This window comes from Emydura macquarii, unplaced genomic scaffold (genome assembly GCF_026122565.2).
Source record: "Emydura macquarii macquarii isolate MOO-44397 ecotype Brisbane River unplaced genomic scaffold, CSIRO-AGI_Emac_v2 contig_2422, whole genome shotgun sequence".
NCBI classification, from domain to species: Eukaryota; Metazoa; Chordata; order Testudines; family Chelidae; genus Emydura; species Emydura macquarii.
Genome location: NW_027132559.1, coordinates 17,048,814 through 17,069,050, shown reverse-complemented (window position 1 = coordinate 17,069,050; position 20,237 = coordinate 17,048,814). Strand labels below are relative to the sequence as shown.

The following is a 20,237-nucleotide window of genomic DNA, read 5'->3' as shown; positions in this document are numbered from 1 at the left end:
GAGTCTCCTACCGAAACTGATCTGCAGGGTGTATCCTTACCACACCGACCAGGAGAGGAATATAGAAATATTTTAAATCGATATTTAAATTTGCCTTATTATAGACACCAACTAGTCTTGGATCTTAAGAGTTTTCGGAACAATTGTTTTTCCTCATTTAAAGACAACAAACTGCAGTTCAAAATCCCTAATGCACCAGACTCGAAACCACAATGAGAAGCTCCTAAAAATTCTTTTAATCAGAGACACAAGAATTAGTAGATGCATTTGAATTATAGCAGGGATACTGCGTTCCTGGGAAATTTACCGGGTTTGGAAACTATCTTTTAATAGAAGGTGTACAGGGAAATGTGAACGAATATGCACTCCTGGATCATTGTCAATGACATTATATTAAAACACCTCAGACACACATACACACAATATTATCGCAGGAAAAGCATAATTAAAGAGAATGAAGCCAAATCGACTTTAACAGAACAAATACAGTGGCTGGTTTCTCGACCAAATTGTTTGAATCTATTTGAGCTCTTTGAATCTATTTCCACTTTTATGTCTGTTTGCACAGAAGAGCTTTTTAGACCTGCCTTCCTGAAATGTAGCTAATATATCTAGAACGGATCTAAACCAGAACAAGCGAGAAAGAGAAGGGAGAGGGGAGAAAGGGGGAGGAGTGTTTATCAAGACGATTAATTCTTAAATATGCACCAAAGCTGCAGCGGAAAAAGCACTTTCCTCCTCATCGCCGAAAGGAGCCCTGCCTCTCAGTTGTACTGTAAAAAGGGCACCTCCACTATGTAGTATCACATTCTGATTAATCAAATGTATGTGCAAATCTAGTTATTTGCTGGCGCGTTCTTTGGTTTGTGTCTGCGCACACACAGCACCAAAACTAAGCGGAGGGTTACAGTCCTATACAAAAAAAGTGATACGGTTCCCAGATCAAGTCCAGTGTTATGAATTAAACTAATGGCTGCATTTTTTGAATATCTGAAAATTGATTTAATTCTCTTCTTCTGTTTACGTGTGTGCTACTTATCGCCTGCTATTGCAAGGAAAAGTGATCAGTGGGAGGGGAAAAAACCATCTCTGTAGACTGCGTTTGAAAAATCTTATTCAACATAGAGCCCAGCAAATGGCAGAGCGACTGCGTAATAATTAAATTCATGTGTGAATATTCTGCATGCAGAAATATGTTTCTCATTAGTTTTACATCACTCTTTGGTCTCCCTCTAGTTCACTCTATTTTTGTTTCTTTTCAAGTCTCCCCAACAACTTCATTAGAAAGCTTACTGAGATATAACTTTTAACAACAGTTTCTATCCTGATCTGAAATCACAAGATCCATATGAAGCTATTATTTAATACACTAACGTCAAAAAAACTAAAACAAAAAAACAAAAAAACCCCACTTAAAGAGAGCCCAGGCGAATGGCAAGCCGTTATTTTCCAACCATTTTTTTTCAGTGCAAATAAAGTTCTATGTACTCATTACAGCTATTTTTGTGGTGCGTGTACTGACATACCGCAATAGAAAAATAAGTAGCTGTCTATTATTCAAAGACGGAACTTCACGTCATTTGTATTTATTATTGAGTCAACTGGGGTGAAATGGGATTGCAGAACTTCCTTTTTCCATTAAGAAAAATAATCTTAACTACAGAAGTCCTGGCTGTTTGTGTTAGCATGTGGCTTCTGAATCTGCAGCGTGTTTCATTTCTGATTACACACAAATATACCGATAAACAGAATTTAAAAGAATACGGCTGATTCTTAAACACCCTATGGATTCCTAAAGTCTCTGGTTGCAGGATTAACGGGACATTAGAAGGTTTAAGGACACCTAGGTTTAAAATATGACAAATAATAAATAAAGCTGTTTTCAAGCGGTCAGCTTTCTCACTAAGACACGCAATATGTTCTCCTCTCTTTTTTCCTTTTACAGCGAGTTTTTCCATAATACGTTTTAAGTTCCGATAATTAGACTATTGAAATTATGACTTGAATATAGTTTGCATCACAAATAATTTTAAACTATAAGAAACATAATCACTTAGATAGTTAAACTCAATAGACCACCACCAGGAAAAGTTAATATAGAATTCGCCTGTGCATATGGTATCTCCAAATATTTATAAATTAAACAGTTTTATCTGTAGTAATTAAAAAATTGGTTCTGTCCTCCATACCTCTATAAGCAGAACAATAAAGCTGCAATTTGGCCAAGATTTTAAATCCAGTGTAGCAGAAAGGATAGCTATTTTTAACTGAAGGGAAATAGTAAATGCAATTTATCACCAGTACACTATAGAGAGTGCATATAGACTTTGGAATGTGGATAAATAGTCTGTAGGAACTTTCTGTCTTGATTGAATTGGAATTGCTGGATCGCCTTTTAAAGAACTTATTTCCATTGAAAACTAACCGGTTCCAGAAATTTTAAAATGGCAATTTATCTAGAACTTGGAAGAAGTGCTCATGAAATTAGAATGATACATTGAAAAAATTAAATGAAGTAGAGGTAAACCTATGTACACAGACTATAACGATAGATTAGATAGATAGATAGATAGATAGATACCGTCATACATACAGTGTATATACGGACATATACACGCAGCGTCATGTGTCTGCAATTTAAAGGTTTGACTCTTTCTTGGTATATGCGTCCCTTCACGTGAGAATCTAATTAAAACACATCTACATAATCAGTGGAAATCCGGCTTCCAAACCATTTCTATGCACTTTAGCCTCTTTGAGCCCTGCAACGTTTAAAAACGAAAGGTCAACAAGGATATTCCATTTTCAAATACTTCCCAAGTCCTTCCAGCCAGAAGAAATCTTGGTCATTTCTGGTAGCGATAAATGTCGTGCCCATGATCTAAACAAGGGCTGCAGCCCCTATTGCTGTTTGCTCTATGTACACAAAAGGCAGCCCTAGATCCCCCCGAGGGCCAGGGAGGTCGCTGTTGCTCATGCAGTCTCCGTGGAATGCCGGCGCCCGGACACACTGTAATCATGATCGTAACCGAGGCCTTGTGCGCTATCGGGAAATGGGGTTTAGCCTATTTTATATCGCTTCTGGTTATGCGTTCACCTCCTGTAAGGTCCTTTTGCGTAACGTCGGATTCAGCACGGGACACATGTAGGAGCAGACTTAGATTTTAGGTGACACACAAGGCTGAGATGAACCAGGAAGAACAGAACAGTGTGCAGGCAACAGACAAACAAACAAACAAAAAAAAAAAAGGGGGGAGGGGGGAACAGCATAAAACATCTTCACAAAAATGAGACTCCTTCTCTGGTCGTGTTGCAATCGCTACCTTCGTTTATTCACATTGACTCCATATTACAAGGAACTCAGGGTGACAACGTGCACGAATACTGTCACGCAAGTAAACTGTAAAAAAAAATCCAGCCCCAAAAAAACCAGAACAATGCTGGGAATACTGTAAAAGCGCCCCTGACCTTGAAAGGAGTCTGCAAGATCTATTAAAATCCCAGAAGCAAGCAGGCTTACCCGAGGACTAGCCTAGCTGGAAGAATTCGCCAAGATTTCCCCCTCTTGGCTGCACTGTTTATTTGGGGAGTGAAGGAAGCCTTCGTTGCAGATAGGAAACCATGGCATTGGGACTTGACGCCTACAGACAGCTTCAGCTTTAAGATTTCTTCGGTAGCAAGCAAACGCGCACTATCATACCTGGCGATGATTTCAACTGAAGTAATTAAGGCAGTTTCGTGCTGCAGAGAGAAAGGTGGAGCCCCAACAACAGGAAACTACCTAAACCACAGAACAGTTCTCCGCGCTCTAATGCGCGCTCCCCATATCCGTGTTCTTTACGCAAGGATCCCGCTATAAAAATAAAACCAGAAACGTGACTAAAACATTCCACTTCCCCTCTCTCCCCCACAACCTACGCCGGCCACCGACTCCAAGCTAAGATTTTGCTTAAAAAATGGGGAGCGGGGTGGGAAACAACTCTGGCGAGTTTTTCTTTTAATTCTCCGGGCAAATAAAAAAGTGAAGGAAGGCCGTGCGCGGCAATGGTATGTCATAAAAAGCCAAAAACTCGCCAGAAGACCGGGCGAAACCTATTCCCCCCTTGAAAGAAAGAATGAGCTGTAGCCGTTATTCAAGCCCTATATTTTGTTTTCCCATAGTGCAAGACTCTTTAATACTTAAACATGCATCAGTGAAGGAGAAAGCATTTATTAAACAAGCCCGACAACATGCAACCAGGTAGAAAGGCAGAGGACACTGACATGGAAACATGGCTAGAACCTGTGCGAGGAGAAGTACAAGACCTTAATACCCTCATTTACATATGCTCACCTTTATGATTTTCTTCTGAGCCATCTGACAAAACTAGATTGTTCACCGTCCTTTGGAGTCAAAGATGTCAGCACATTTCAAGGTGTTTTGGGTTTTTTTTTGGGTTGTTTGGTTTTTTGGGGGATTTTTTTTAACAAAAAATCAATACACGACACTCAAGAAATAGTAATTTGCTTCCTCTGTCTATGCAGCTCCTCACTCAACTGAAACCACTCGTCCAAGACAGCAACAATCCAGATATACTAGCAAGTCATAAAACTGAACAAAGGCCGACAAACCTTACTGCACCATTGCTATATGGCCCAGACAAATTACGACCGTCTAGGTAATATTTAAATAGATTCCTAAAGTAATTGCAGGGTGTTTAGGCAACTATTCCTGTTGTAAAAGTTCCTGAAGACATAAAGTAGGACCTGAGGATAAACAGTCACAAAAAGAGGTAAAATTAAAAGGATTCATTCCACGTCTTTATTCTTCTATGAGAACATAAACATCGTCTTTTCACGCACAGCAGCATTACAATATTAATTTATTCCGATTTAAGGTAAGTACTAGATATAACTAGAACTAACATTTATAATGATAAAATGCATTTGCTTATACCAGTATCGTCATTTTTATAATAATAGACATTTATACATATCTGTATTTATATTTTTCCCTTTTTTTTTTTTTTTTTTTTTTGCACCTACACGTTTGACCTTGTTAATGCATGTAACTTCACAGTATAAAGGGAAGGCGGACATATTCTCCCTCGCTCTCCAGTTCCCCAACTCCTTCTGATGTTCAGTATGGACACTTCTCAATGAACTTAGCTAGCAAAACGGACTATTTTTCCCCCCCTCAAGACAGGGGGAATTCTTGTGTGCTTGTCATGAGTTACCAGCGGTAACGTCATCTATAGACAAAAATCCACTCATTCCACATATTTAAGCAGAACTACATTATGGTAAATAGCTACGCCCAGAAAGCGTGAGTGAAATTCAGAGGTAAGTGTAATAATTTAGTCCATAAGCAACACGAGATCTTTTATATCCTTAAAGAGAAGAGGTCTCAATTTCCTGGCCAATTTTAAAGCTTGTAATATAAAATGTTCTTTTAAAGGAAAGGAAAAGAAAACCGCTCCTAACACCAGTTCCCCTGAAGCCCTTCCTTTAAAACATGCCTGCATTTAATTATTGTAACTCCTGCCATTTGGGGAGGGGGGAAAGAAAAGCTGAGCTCCCACTACACAAATCTCTGACAAGGCTTAAATTATTTATTATTAAGATACCTTCCACAGATACCTTCTACATCATTTAAAATTGCAATGCGTCTTTAACCGGGTTTGCTTACTTTTTGGAGAGGAAAAAATATATTTGCAGCTCTTGAAATCATATGTCTCTGTCCCAAGGCTAAAGAAACAAACAACACCAAGGCAATTGTAATGGAGCAAGGGCGGTACATACACGGAATTTTATGCATTGTTATGGCTCTCCCCCTCTTCCCCCCCAATAGCTATAAAGAAGTTATGGACATACTGAGAACGCATAAAATCCTTAATCCATACAGGTGCCGGTTACTAAAGCCTAGGAAAATGATACTGGCTCTTTAAACCATAAAAAAAATGTGTTTATAGGTTTATCAAGAAAAATTAAAGTTGGCTGTGAGCTCCCGAATTCTATTCTCTCGGTTCATTTTCTTCAGTTTCATTCTGCGATTCTGAAACCAGATTTTAACTTGTCTGTCTGTTAGGTGGACTGTGCGGCTGATCTCTAGGCGACGCTCACGAGTCAGGTACATATTGAATAGAAACTCCTTTTCCAGCTCGAGAGTTTGGTGCTTGGTATAGGGGCATCGTTTCTTTCGGCCACTTTTTGCGGTTAGCCAGTTTGCGGCGTTTTCTCCTTTTGAATTTCCTAGTTTTAAGAAAGTAAAAAGGGACGTTACCAGGATAACACGAGGCAAAGGGACTCCCTGCTCACAGCTCTAATTTCGGGAGTCCCCGGGGGCAGCTCAGCCTCTTGTTTAGAGGAGCTGGTGTGTCCTTTAAAAAAAAACAAAATCTAGCCTCCAGAAGACCAGGGAGATCACGAAACCTGCATGTCTGTGTTTCCACTTTCCTAATGAAAAGACTTGTTGGCTCCTACAGGGACAGAGAGACGTCAGTGGTCAGTGAATTTAATGAAAGTGGCTTTTTAAATGGCTCGCCCGCCCAACCCTTTTATTACAGTTTTGTTTCTTCCTTTGGGTTTTCAAAACTGCTTCAGCAAAAACTGAAGATTGACCGTGTGTAGGTGGGCTTTGCAGATGGAAGACAAGACGAGGCTAGGCTACCTTATTTTCCGCTTAACTGGAAAGCTTCTACCCAGTTTTTAAAACGAACTGAGGTCTCTTTGTGGGCGTTTGTGACTATTATTTTCATATTGATTTTTTCGTGGGGTGGGTGCTGGCTTTTGTTGTTGTTTAACAAAGCAACTTGATTATTGCTTTAAAAAACAAAATAGAAAGTGATCGACACCTTAAAACGCTGGCGATATCGCCCACTAGGGTTTTGATTGTTGCGTGTGGGATCACAATAATAAATAATAACAACCCTGTTATCTATTGGAGACACTGAAGGATATTCGCAGAGCATTCATCAGTCTAATTTGATAGCAGCTCATAGAAAGAACATTTCAACGCGTCAGTTATTTTGAAAAGCATTCCGGATCGTAAAATATAACTTACCCCCTTAATAGGTTTATTTATTGGCACTGCCTATTGCTTATTTTGGATGCTTTACAAACATCTATGTTATCTGTTAGGCACCCTCGCATCAGCTGGGAAGATTGATCTTGTTTTCTATATGTTTAAGCTGCATGCAGGTTACGGTTGGCCCGGGAGCGGAGGCTTTCACGTTTAAGACTATAGGCTGGACATTAATTTTTACTACAGCCCCACGCCCAAATATTAAAAAGTTCAGAAGGTCAGGCTGAGCAGCGCTTCTTGCCAGCCCTGCGGGCTGCTCGAATCCTCCTGTTCATTTGTGATGCAATTATCATCCTCGCTGCTTCGATTTGCTTACCTATGGGTTCTTTCTCAGGAGAGTGTTTGCTGCTGTCGGACGGGGCCGGGGAGAGCTCTTCTGCGGTCGAAGACGAAGCCTGAGCCTCTTCCTCCCTCTGGGAGACGCAAGCCAAGGTATTGGGGGACGCCTCCTCCTCGGTCTCTTTCCTCCCCGCTTCTGTTGGGACTGAAGGCAAAGACGGAGCCGCATCAAAACGGACTGGGGGCTGCGGTGGGAACTGGGAAGCAACAACTTGCCCCGCGTTGTAGCTCTTGGAAGTGCCATAAGCTTGAGACAAGCGGAAGTAGCCTGGGACAGGAACCCCACTCACGTTGTTCATGGAACAAACCTCAGCGTTTAGCCTGGGAAAAGTAGCTAGGTCGGTGGCAGCTGACCCTTTAGGGCATTTGTCAGAGTCATAGAGGCAATAGGAGTTCTCCTCTTTAATATTTGGAGCGAAAGAGCAGGAGGTAGCCTGCTGGCTTTCAGGCTCTTCCATGCGACAGGACCGTGGGGGATCTAGCCAGACCTCCATCCCTGACATGTAGGGATGAGACGTGGGGACCATGCTTTGAGAAGTACCTTCATTGCGTTTGCTCAAAACGGGGAAAAGTCCGCAGCTTTGCAACCCATAGGACAAATCGGACGCTTGTGGCAAAAAGACACTGCTGTTGGCATAGTAGCTGCCTCCTCCGCCTCCTCCGCCTTCCCCTCTGCCTGTGCTGATCAAGGAGTCTACCAAAAAAGAGTTTGCAGCCGGGCTCTCTGAGCATGACATTGTTGTGGAATAATTTGGCGAAGGGAGTAGATAGCCCTTTCTGGCTGACATTTCTTGTGCAAAACATGCTGAATATGATTAGAGATACCCCCGCACCACGGCGAATGCTTACAGCCAATGGAAACCCGAGCCCTACCAGCAACCCCTCCCAGTTTGGTTTCGTATGCACAGAGCTGGTCTCAGGTCGACCTCGGAATTTAGAATATAGATGTATATTAATGTGTAATATGTATTTCCATACACACACACGCCTATATCTGCCCATCTCTGTAGGTAGATATAGTATATACGTGTGTGTGGAGACAGAGATGCACCCTGAAAAGTATAGAATAATTTCCTGCCTTATTTTAGTGTTAGCATACGTTATATTCTTCCATTATCGCATGCACTGCTACCAAGTAGCGAAGCACTATGATGTTTATTATACCTAAAATGAAGTGGTATATAAATGAACCTTTTATTGTCACTTCTTTCCCTACTTCTTCCGGAAATAAGACGTGTTCGCCTCATTGCCCAGCATGTGTTTGTGATTATATTAATAAAGTCAGGAATCCCCTGCTTTTACGGCTAGGGTCTGTGACATTTGATTTGACTGCCTATTTTTTCCAAAATTGTTATTATTTATCATGGACCATTTGACGCTATAAACGATTCTGGCTTCTCCAGCCTTAAATTGTTAAGAAATTAGCTATCTCCAGAATAACATCACCACCAAAATATGAATGATTGTAAACTAGCCTGAAATGTATTAGAGATAAACAGTTGTTGGCTGGAGTACTGAAGAGTCAATTAATAGCCAATGCCACTGGGGGAGAATTGATATTGTGATTGCATCTTCTAATATTGCAGTGAGCCTTTGATTTTTCCCTAAATCTGGTGAACAGTTAAAGTTGAAAGATAGACAGAAGTCACAGAAAGAATTCAAACATAAACAGTTCAAATGGATTGCCACATGATACCACCTGCCCTATTGATTCATGTGTTTATATGCTGGTAATTAATTTTAAATGTTCGCATTTGGAGAATTCGCTATTCATCTATTAAACTATACAGTCCATTTCATCAGTAAAATATGAAGGAAAATAATCCTGAGATATGAGACAATCCTGGACAGTCAATTGCAGCGGAGCTGGTAGGCAGAGGGCAGACAGACAGGCATGCAGGCAGAGCGTTAGATGGATTTTGTAATGAAATAGCTGAATGATGGTCCACTTTTATCATCTCTCCTTTATGCTATTTGAAAATCACACGACTGACTTGGAGCAATGATGGTCTTTTGGGCAAGGTCTGTGGCTGCGTGGGCTCTTCCAATATTTTTGAAAGCCTTCGGTAACAAACGTTTAAAACACAAAGCTGAGACTCAATTTCTAGAAGCAAAGGATCGGTTGTCTCGGCTTCCAGTGGAGTACAAATAATCGTTTGAAAAATAAATATTGCTCATTAAATCTCAATGCTCGTCTCATTCTGGCACCCAGCTCTACATAAAGCCATTCATAACCCATAAGAATGCCAAGGAAACAGTTAACGCGGTCAGTTGGCTTCCTTTCTGACCACGCTTGAGTGTGTCAGTCAGAATAGGAAGGCGTTCAGCCATACACTCCCGCAGCGCATACCCTTGGCGTTCCAAGAATCTGGGAGAATATTACAAGAATAATAGTGTCAACTGTACTCTGTGCATTTCCCCTCCATCTATTGATCTGTCCAGCCTCACGTGGTTTAATATCTTAGTGTTTGCCTACAATGAGGAAATTCCTTTCCACATTTTGACATGCCCCCAGACAAGTTATTTTGAAATACACAGAAGACAGCGGGACGCAAATGTTAGTTTCCATGGGCAAATTAAACTGAAGGGGCCCTCCGAAGGTTCTTTCCCTGTCAGCTGGAAACACGGTGAGCTGGTAGAGGTTGTTACTACTCCGCAGTGCTCATAAAATCTTTATGGAAATGCTGCTTATTTTTCAAATGTTATCTAATGAGCATTATACCACTGCTTACATATGACTGCCAAGTAGGACTTACTGGTCGAATGCAGTGATCTGGGGAGATCCAGCAGCCTATGGGAGCCCCTCTATTTTGTTCTTTTCTTCCTGTAATATTGTGTGTATTTCCCAAACTCGACTTACCCCACAATGTGTTAATGTGTGATAGACAAACCCTTATCAGATTCCTATGAGGGCCATATCACTGCTAACAAAATTAATGCCATATAAGGAACCATTTTATTGGCTAGTATACAGGAAGGTTATTATCAATAGGCTTAACGTTATAAATACAGATCTAAATAAAATGAAACGTGACCCTTCGCTCCACGTTCCAAATACATTTCTTTACACAAATCAGGTATAAAATTTACACCGGGGAAGTCCACTCTTGCGGCATATTTATTTTGTATTTGCCAAATTAAATAGAAATGGATTGCAAATCTAGAAACCATTCGAATAGAAGAAGAATGCTTGAAACCCTTCCAAAGCGGTATTTTAGATAACCAGTTGGCTTTCCGAAAGTGGATTGGAGGGGGAAAGGACCATAGAAAAGTATGTCAAATCCTTGTCCCCTAAATAAAATGATTCCAAATGTATAAAAATAATTGGATTTGCTTTTTTAGAATGCTAAAGCAAATGATGAAATAGGCTAATCGAAGAAAGAAAATAGGTTTTAACCCAACGCTTTCTTTTATCCTTTGTAGCAAAAGATCTGCCACAGAGGGATTGGTTTTTAGCCTTTACTAATGCTGATTCCTTTAACCCAAAGGATAGTTATTCAATCACATATAACTTGCAACAGGAAACAGAAAACTATGCTCTTTATTGTTTTGTTTATAGTAACGAACAGCGTTGCTTTGATGGTCAAAGCATTTAGTCTAGATCATGAACTCAGCTCGGCGGTGTATTCTCTGTGCTTTCTTTAATCGCTAACAAGGCCAAGGCAAATAGTAACTAGCATCATCAAACCCAGTGAAGTACAACTAATAATGTTCACTTGATTCTTAACTATAAAAGATAATGGTCAATTTTGGATAAACTGAACTAATTTGGTACGCATCGTGTGTAGCTACTACCTTTTAAACACAACAACGTGTCTCTTGAAGATTAACCCGGACTTTAAAGAAATTTTAAATAATATCGTGTATTCCCGCGGAAGAGAAACAGTTTCTTCTTAATTCTGCTTATACAAGCAAAACCATCTGGAGTAAATAAAAACAAGCAAATACAGTTTAATAAGCATCAAAGCAAGTAAAAGTGTTATTTGGTGGAGAATCTAAATTAACTGCATACAAAGACAACAGGATCAAAATAAAACTTTATCGATCTAAGAAAAGTGTTATGGATGTATTAATAGAGTCGTTAAGCTGTTTTATTGGTTATACTAAAAAATAAAATCTAAAAAAAAAAACATTAAAAACGACAGCTCACCCCACGCGAACTCTGGTTTGAAATTTTAAAATGCATCATGCTAAATAGTGATTGGACTCTTTATTATTTCCTAGCCAAACCAAAAGGTACAACATTGTTGTTAATCAACGGATGCTGTTTTGTATGCTAATTCAAATATGCTTTTGTTTCTGACATGGGCAAATTGCAATTTGCAAAAATGTAAATCCTCGTGAAGTTTGTCGTGGGAGTGTGTATGCCGCTTAAATGCGTATACAGAGGGAGATTACATTGTATAAATCTCAAAAAAAAATAATAATAATGCAGTCAGTGAATACTTATTTAATATTAGAACTGTCAGTTGTCAAGAAGCTGTATGTGTGCCAGATTGACTTTTCTTTCTGGATTTGATCCAAAGTAGGCGGTTTTCAATCAGGAGGTTTAGAAACTGTATCTGTGCCAAGAAAGGTGATAAATGACAAGCTCACTAATTTTTATCTTTACTAGAAATTGTTTCACGCTATCAGGGCAAAAATGAACCTTGGAATTCTTTAGCAGCTTATCCGTTTTGAAATGTAGACTGCAATTAAATTTGTATTCCAGCCGTTTGGAGGCCTTATTGCTTCTGAATATATTTGATATTTTGTGTGCAGTTTTACTAATTTTGATTAACAATGTATTTTGCACATAACTCTGATGAGCCCTTTCCGAAGGATAGGCCGCTATGATTTCTGTACAGTACAACCATTTTTTTAACCACATATAACCATTTTTAAAGGAATGCTGCCTTCTAGTGCCTTCTAACGTTTATATAACCCTTAATACGGTACAGATCTGTCTTTTAAATTCGATTTAGGATGTACGGTAATATCAAGCTATATACCCACTGTCTTTGTTGTGACTACTACCTTTTCTTTAAAGACGGTTTTGATGTAAAGTATAAATATCCCTTTCAAGATGGATGCAGCTTGAAAGATAGCTAGCCAGTTCCATGGCTAGATAGATATTGGCCTCAAGTTGCAATTTTAGACCATTTAATGAGAAGATTGTGACAAAAATATGAAAAACCTCCCCTTGGTATAGCAAGTGGTACCATTGATTTAGAGTTGTGCCCATGAATAATTAACACAAAGTAAATACTGAGCGTCTTTCAGACTGTTTCATCCAAAACACGCTATCCCAAATAAACAGTTATTGTAAAAAACAAGCTTGGGTTTTTGGTGGGTTTTTTTCTTTTTAATTTTGTCCTGTGACCAAGGCCATCAGTAAACAATTTGTAACCAGAGGGGGCTTTAACTACTGCTGGGTCACTTTGATTTATTCATTTGAGTACTGAATGGGGGAAGGGGACAACAAGGAAAAAAAGAAATGTTCTATCAAATATACTGAGCCTAATCTAAAATGGAATTTATTAAAAAAGGCTTTTGGTAATCGTCCCGCTTTATTTCGAAGTGACTTTCTAAGCACTGGAGCCTCTCCATGGATGATAAAAAAGATCAAAATTCTTGTTCTTTTAATGTAATGTCTTTTATTAATACGCAGATGCTGATAATGATCTAAAATATACTCTAGAATGATTGCATGTGGGCTTTTAACAATTCACCAACAGTTCCCTAAATACGTTTTAAATTATCTTTGCGTGTAAAATATTGCAGACCAGTTTCACTAGTCTCTTTTTACGATTGCATAGTGTTGCAATCAGAAAGCAAAGTTTAAATTAATTGTATTTGAATCTGATACTTAAACACAAAACACTCACACTACAGTACCATGTGCAGTAAAATATGTGGCTAAACTAGCTAATTCACATAGCGCCACACATTTTTCAAATGCAGACTTAATAAAGACATGTGGAACTTTAGAGACGGGAGAAATAACCAGAAGAAGCTGCTAAATTACACATTGGAGATACTTATAAAGGAGTTAGACTTTAGAGACTACATCCCAGCTCATCCTTTAGAAAATGAGACTGTTTGACATATACCTATCTGCAACAGCGTTGATAGATAGATAACAAATATTTTGAAGTTAGTCTTATTCAAACACTGACTTAATACTCAATCAAATATTTAATTCTTTGTGCAAGTGACTTTAACTCTACATTCACCAATATCTATGTCCAGCTGCAACTAAGAAAAGAGTAAAGTTTGCTTCACAATAGTCGCGTTTTTAAACAAATATTGTCCTGGCCATTCCATTGAAATTTTGACCAAACTGCCGTAAGCAAACTATAGTTCAAGTCCAATAAGAACATCAAAATTATCTGTCATTTTCAGTGTATGTTATCATAGCTCTCTCTGACTGAAAACCCCTAGTGTTCTACACATAAATGTCAAGTTTCATCATATTTCCAGTGCAACGATTTTTATAATTCGAAGAAATCGACAGGATTTCTCAAAAATTTTCCCCATTACGTGGATTTTTCCCTGCTGTTAGCCAAAACGTTATTAAGTAATAAGAAAGTCAACTAAAACTTAGAAAGTCTCTTAAATATTCTTTCGTATATTAAATTTAATCACCAACTTTTTGGAATAGTTTTCTTCCCTAGGGTTCTCCTCCAAAATGCTTAATTGAAACAAAACAGAAATAAAACTCATGCAAACTTTCTAAGAACTACTTTGATAACAGCAAATTTCATTTTAATTGCTGCGCATAGGGAAGATCTAAGCACTTACCTTTATGCATTTTCTAAACTAAAGTCAATCGGGAGTCAAACTTTTCAGGAATGCCTTCAGAAATGTTTAACTTAGTTTAACAAGTAAGCAATCCACTGAAGCTACTTTTGCAAACAGTAACATAGAAACTCTTGGGGGGGAGTGGGGGGGGGAGAGAAATTAACGTGCTGCTGCTAGAATGTAAAGTGAACAAAGGCCAAGATTTTTTTTCCAGGGTTTCTCTTCTCCCGCTGCGGCTTTGACATTGATCTGAAGAACGCCATCTTGTGGTAATAGGGCTCCTTAGGCATAGTGACTGACTAACACATTCAAATTCACTATTCTAATAAAAGGATGCTAGAGAATGTTTCCAGGCAATTGCTATTCAAATCTAATTTCTCTATATAAGACATTTGCTGTAAAAGCTCGGTTTAGTTTATAGCAGTGCATTCCATATATGCAAATGAACAAGACATGGACACTTTTTATGACCACATTGTCACAGCAACACAGAGGATGTGCTTTTATTGGGTTAGGAAATCAAATCCCAACCAGAGAAACTCCATGGCTCAACTATCCCCAGCACTAGCTTTGAATACCAGTTAATTTTTAACCAGGAAAGGAAGCTTCTTGCTAAACACACACACTGCCACTCACTTATTTATCCGTCTGTCTGTCTCTGTCTCGCTCTTTCTCTCTCTCCGTCTGTATCTATCCAACCATCTATACATCCATCCGTCTCTTTTCAAACTTGCATTCCATTGTAGCATGCTAGACAAACAAACAAACAAGCAAACTGCCCTTTTTCTCATTTCTTAAACATTTCCTTGGACGAGACTTGTCTGATTGGGTGGGGGTTGTCAACCAAAGGTCCAGACCCAGTTAGCCCTTCACCTCAAGGTTATGGGTGATGTCCAAAGCAATACAGAAGTTCAAAGCCAGTAAACAATACAAAAACAATATGTACTTTCTTTTCCTGATTAAGATTAGGACAAACATTAGGGATTAAAATGCCATTCCCCATACTACAGTCTCATCTACGCTTTTATGTTCCCAACTTTTGTTATTTTCCTTCGAGATCAAGGACAGTTTCACCCAGAGAAGTTCCACCATTCTCCCACGCAGAATGCTTTTCCAATAAAACACTATTCTCAGGGCTCTCACTCCTTTAAACACACATATCAGTTCATTTTAAAATTCGCTTTAAGGTTATGCCGCTACAATATTCCCTAACATCACTGATACCAAAAATAATTTTTTAAAGGGTTCGTCCAGATGGGTGGTCTGAAATAAACACATATATATTTTAATTCCTAGAACATAACAAGTCATCGTCACGTGTGTACTTTGCAGCTGAGAACAAAGGCGTGATATTTATAGTGCATTACAAAAAGTATTATTTTTCCTTTTTTTAAAGCCATTGAAATTTAGCTTTCAATTAGCTTCGGCCTGCATGTTTATTCATAAATGTCAACATTTTGCTTTGGCTGACAATGAATTATTGGAAAAATAGGCGTGTAACTTGCACAATAGGATTAAGTAAAGTCGTGGATTTTGATTGCAAAATTTAGATTAGATAAAACAATAAACAGTAATGTAACACCAGAATAAAAATATAAATTTTCCAATTTTTATTTCCTTGTGCGCTCTTCCATTGTATACATGCAACCAAATACTTTTGCATATTAAAAGAAAACTGTATATACATATAGATGATACATATTGCAAACCGTGATGTAATATAAAGATATTGCATTTTGTGAACTGTCTAAAAGGAAATTACATCCATTTGGTAAGATGATTGGTCAATAATAATTATCACCAATTTGTTGCATATGTAGAGAAAAAAGGCACCCGCTAGCCCCCAAAGAAAAAATATGTAAAAAAAAAAATGTATTAAAACAAAATAGGACATGGTTTTTTATTTACAAGTCTTGTAAAACACTGTTCCTGTATGAAATATACATTCAGGTACTCTCAACAGCAAATTACCTTCACGATAGACTATCGTATCCTTTGTAAACTGATATAGAATTTTAAATATTTTTAAATTGCATTTTTCTCGCTTTGGTTCCTGCAGGACAATATATATATTTATATATATATTTATATATGTTTAAAATAATTCCAAACAACTATCCATTCTTTGTATATGTCGCCTGAGAGACGAAGTAGAACTCATGACATTTAAAGTGGACAACAACATATAAAAACAAAATGACCATATTTACATTGTTCGGCTTCTGAATAAATTCCTTACAAGTAACCTTCTAAAGAAACACGAGATTACATTATTTTCGTGATCCAAAGTTAGTGCATTGTACAAATCTAAGTTTCAATTAAGTGTTGTGTGGTATTTACCAAACTGTCGATCTCCACAGGTATTTCCTGAAGAAAGTTTGTGAGCCAGAAGCCAAAAGGTTAGGGTTTTTTTTTCTTTTAAAATGTTGAAATTCATTTTACCATTTTATTTTTTAATGTCTGAATACGGGCAGCGTGGTTTGCTTTAAATGGATGGCAAGGTATAGACAGTTGTTATAAATAAATCGAGAACTAAAATGACAACTGCTAAACATTTTATTTTAAGTGATTGTTTCTTTAGGATATATGGCAAATTTATGCCTGCCATATTTTTAAAGTAAATAACCAAGTCTTTAATATCATTCCCCCCACCCCCACCCAAGAAAACACGATTATATCCATCACTTGGTCTGTACTATCACTTTCTTGATTGGCCTTGTGAAGGAATAGTATTTATTTTATTTAAATCAATTATCAATGGAGCAATCAATCTAGAATAGAAATTCTCTTCCGAAGAAAAAATATTATTTTTCGAAATGTTATGCAGTGGTCCTCAGCACATAAACGCAACATGTAATCTCCACACACACATTCCACAGTAAAACAAGGGAACAAGATAAACAATAAACAGTGAATAGGCGAAAGTTCCGTTCCCCCTTTTAATTATTGAAACCGTATCGGAACCAACTGAAGTGTCTATCAAGGTTAGAGGTATGAATTTTTCACTCAGAGCGAAGATTGTGGCTTGTCTGCTGGAATTAGCTGCAATGGGTGTCATAAGCAAAACGATTCCAGTTGACATGTAAATATCAAAAAATTAAAAACTGAAAGTCCAGAGTTGATTTACATGTATGTAAAATCATAGTTCTCCTAGTCCCGTCAGTTACACACCCCCTGCTTCAATGTAACCCTGTGGCTTGACCTTGTCAAGGGCGAAATCTGAATTTAATCTCATTTTGAAAAACGCTATGAGTTTTAAAGCAGTGGATTAGCTGAGTAATATTGTAATCGGTCCCTGTTGATTTTTTTTTCTTTCATTCTTCTGTTTTGAAACCATATTTTCACTTGACGGTCGGTCAAGTTGAGCATTCGGGAAAGCTGGAGGCGTTTCTCTTTGTTTATATAGACACTGAAGAAGAATTCCCTTTCTAATTCTCTAATCTGATATTTGGTGTATGGGCATCTCTTTTTACGGGTTCGTTGTCCACCTGTGGAATGAAAAAAGGCAGAAGTGTTTGAAACTTAAAGCGGATGGTACTGGGAAAAGATCAGTCAAGGGACAAATATGTAAAATAAGTGGTTTGCCTACAACAGGAGTATAACGGTCCTAGTCTGCACGCTAGCCAGTTACCTTACCGAGGTTTACGGGGGGGAGATATTGTCTATAGAATATGCAAAGCCCACGTTTCTTCAGGTGGAAAAGCAACCATTCCAACCAACGGATCTCTTCGGAAATGTGGAGAGGCAAAATACAGTGTAGAACAAATATGAGAGTACCTGCATCACTGTGCCTGCAGCTTTCAAAAGCTACGTGCGATGCTTGGTACCGCGGTGTGACAGACTAAACAAACAGCTGCACATAGACATTTCAGTGTTAATCACCTGGTTCACTTCAGCTGACATGCTATCAGGATTAGTAAACACATTTTCAAGGCCAGTCTTCCTCCAGACCATTACAATTGATTTTTTTTATTATTCTGTCTACAAATACTGGCTTTACATTTCCATCAGTGTATTTCCCCCCTTTTTTATCACTGGAAATGCCACTGCGCCATTCAGTCCTACCAACGCCGCTACTTTTAAAAACGCAGGTATATAGATACAACATCCATGTCTTCTTCTCTCTATTTGCCACACTAGGTCTAAAGTTCGTTAAGCCGAGCACTTCTGCTCGACAGGTTTTCAAGGTTCAAAAGCTCTTTAAATTAAATATTGGTCTGAGCCCTTTAAAAACTTCCCTTTCTGATCCCGTCCATTGCAGGGATATTTTTCAACGTTGTTTACTCGCTCTGCCTTTTTAAAAAACAAACACAAAACCCAGACTTTGACAGATCGAAGAACAATGGTAAGTAACAAACTGTTGGACAGAAGGCAACACGTAATTGCCATAATGCCTGAGTAAAATGGCTTCCTTGAGACAAAAAGGCCAGCTTTGGGTTAATTTGTTTCTTTTAATATATTGCTACAGTTCAGGCGGCTACTTTAGCTGCTCAACACTATTCTAGGGCGATCGTTAAAACAGTGATGGCTTTGAATGCAGCTCCTAACTAGACTTCTGGTGCAACACATGGCTTTTATAAAATCACTGGATTACATTGCTATCAAAGGAGTCGGGACCCCTTTTCGGTGAATTTTACGTTAGTATATTTTCGAGAGTTGACCACAGAGCTCTCTCTCTCTTTTTTTTTTTTAATGATTAAAAAGAAAAAAAGAAAAAGACAAGAAAGAAAAACAAAAAAGGAGCCCGATTATTTTAAGGCATCCATTGGCCGGTGAGTATTTCACGGCCAATTTCAGCACTCAACACGTGATCTTGCCTTTTATAACAAAGTTTTGCTGGGGGAAATCTAAAGGCCCTTCATAAACCTTATATGCTTATAAAACAGCATATAAAAATTTAACAGCGGCGGTGCGCTCGATTTCGAGCTCCCTTTCATAAAGCGCCTGGGCGCTGCCTTTATACGTACTGGAGCTGCTGGATTTCTCCTCATTGTTGCCGGAAGATGATTCCGGGCTGCTGCTGCTCTCTGTCCTCCTCCGCCTCTCCTTCTCCTCCGCCGCTGCTGCTCTGCTACAGCCCCCTTCCGAACTTGAAGTTGCCGCAGCTGCCGCAGCTGCCGAGGGCATTTTCTCGCCATTCTTGTCTCCTGGATACTCCGCGGAGGACAGGTTTTCCGTGGTGCCGTAAGCCGTCTCGAAAAACTGGTCGAAAGCCTGGGGCAGGACCCCGTTCCTCCCCACCGTGCTATAGAAATTGGACGAGACGTTGGTGGTGGGGTGGTAGACGTTCGCTGGGTTTTTGCCGAACATCTCGCCCACGCTAGCTGTGTTGGTGGCAGGCAGGCAGTCTCTGTGCATGATCTCCTCTGCTGAGTAGCAGTGGGGCAGATTGTTCCTGGGGTGCCATTTACTGGAAGGGTCAATGGCATACTCCCTGAAGGTAACTTCTCTCACAGGTTGGACCTGGGGTAGGTTGGAAGAGTAGGAGTATGTCATAGGGCGAGAAGACGGGGTCTGGGGCAAAAAAGAAGGGAGGCTGGAGAAATCAGGACCCGAGACGTAGTAAGTACAACTTGGCAAATACATGTTAGAGGAACAAGGAACACGCTCATCAAAATCCATCATTAGGCTACCTCGGGTTCTCCGCATTAGGTGAGCTTAACATGATTCTCTAATGCAGCTGCCTCTTTGAAGCAGAGCCGTGAAGTAAGAAATTCGGAGACGTAAGCTGACGTGGAAATCTATCCCCATCCTTAGCAGGGAGGTGCTGGTCATGTGACCAAATGTTGAAATTGACAAGCTGCAAGTATGGGCCCTTTTTTCTTTGTAGCCTTCTCAAGGGAAGCAACAGATCGTCACTTTGGTATTCTCACTAAAAGCACGTAATCTAAAATATAACTCATGTTTGCCTTGTGTACCTTTAGAGGACAAAAAGACGCACGACTCTTTCCCCTACTTATCAGTTTGACCAATTGCACCAGGTCGTTGTGGAATAGAAAGAATTAGCAATTCCTACGTTAGGTGAGACCCTTTTTATCTGTATATTTGCAGC

At 39.1% G+C, this 20,237-nt stretch overlaps 2 protein-coding genes across 3 annotated transcripts; both read right to left on the bottom strand.

Annotated features, from left to right (window-relative positions):
* Nucleotides 1-4,803: 4,803 nt before the first annotated feature.
* Nucleotides 4,804-8,217, bottom strand: HOXA10 (homeobox A10). Of its 2 annotated transcripts, XM_067561649.1 has the most exons (3): nucleotides 7,944-8,217; nucleotides 7,380-7,547; nucleotides 4,804-6,231 (listed from the first exon to the last, which is right to left on the bottom strand). In XM_067561649.1, exons 1-3 carry the CDS (start codon nucleotides 8,188-8,190, stop codon nucleotides 5,957-5,959), a joined length of 690 nt encoding a protein of 229 aa, XP_067417750.1. In that variant the 5' UTR covers nucleotides 8,191-8,217; the 3' UTR covers nucleotides 4,804-5,956. The 2 variants fall into 2 exon arrangements, with proteins under 2 accessions (XP_067417750.1, XP_067417749.1); XM_067561648.1 differs by having other exon boundaries at nucleotides 7,380-8,217.
* Nucleotides 8,218-15,915: 7,698 nt separating this feature from the next.
* Nucleotides 15,916-19,902, bottom strand: HOXA11 (homeobox A11). Its single transcript, XM_067561647.1, has 2 exons — nucleotides 19,153-19,902; nucleotides 15,916-17,673 (listed from the first exon to the last, which is right to left on the bottom strand). Exons 1-2 carry the CDS (start codon nucleotides 19,832-19,834, stop codon nucleotides 17,441-17,443), a joined length of 915 nt encoding a protein of 304 aa, XP_067417748.1. The 5' UTR covers nucleotides 19,835-19,902; the 3' UTR covers nucleotides 15,916-17,440.
* Between the last annotated feature and the right edge of the window lie 335 nt (nucleotides 19,903-20,237).

Bases quoted from the DNA above. Each gene is read 5' to 3' on its own strand.
- HOXA10 (XM_067561648.1), bottom strand. From the start codon at position 8,190: ATGTCAGCCAGAAAGGGCTATCTACTCCCTTCGCCAAATTATTCCACA. The intron at 6,232-7,379 runs GTAAGCAAATCG...TCTTAAAACTAG, and splicing joins TCCTGAGAAAGAACCCATAG to GAAATTCAAAAGGAGAAAAC.
- HOXA11 (XM_067561647.1), bottom strand. From the start codon at position 19,834: ATGCGGAGAACCCGAGGTAGCCTAATGATGGATTTTGATGAGCGTGTT. The intron at 17,674-19,152 runs GTACGTATAAAG...TTCATTCCACAG, and splicing joins GGAGAAATCCAGCAGCTCCA to GTGGACAACGAACCCGTAAA.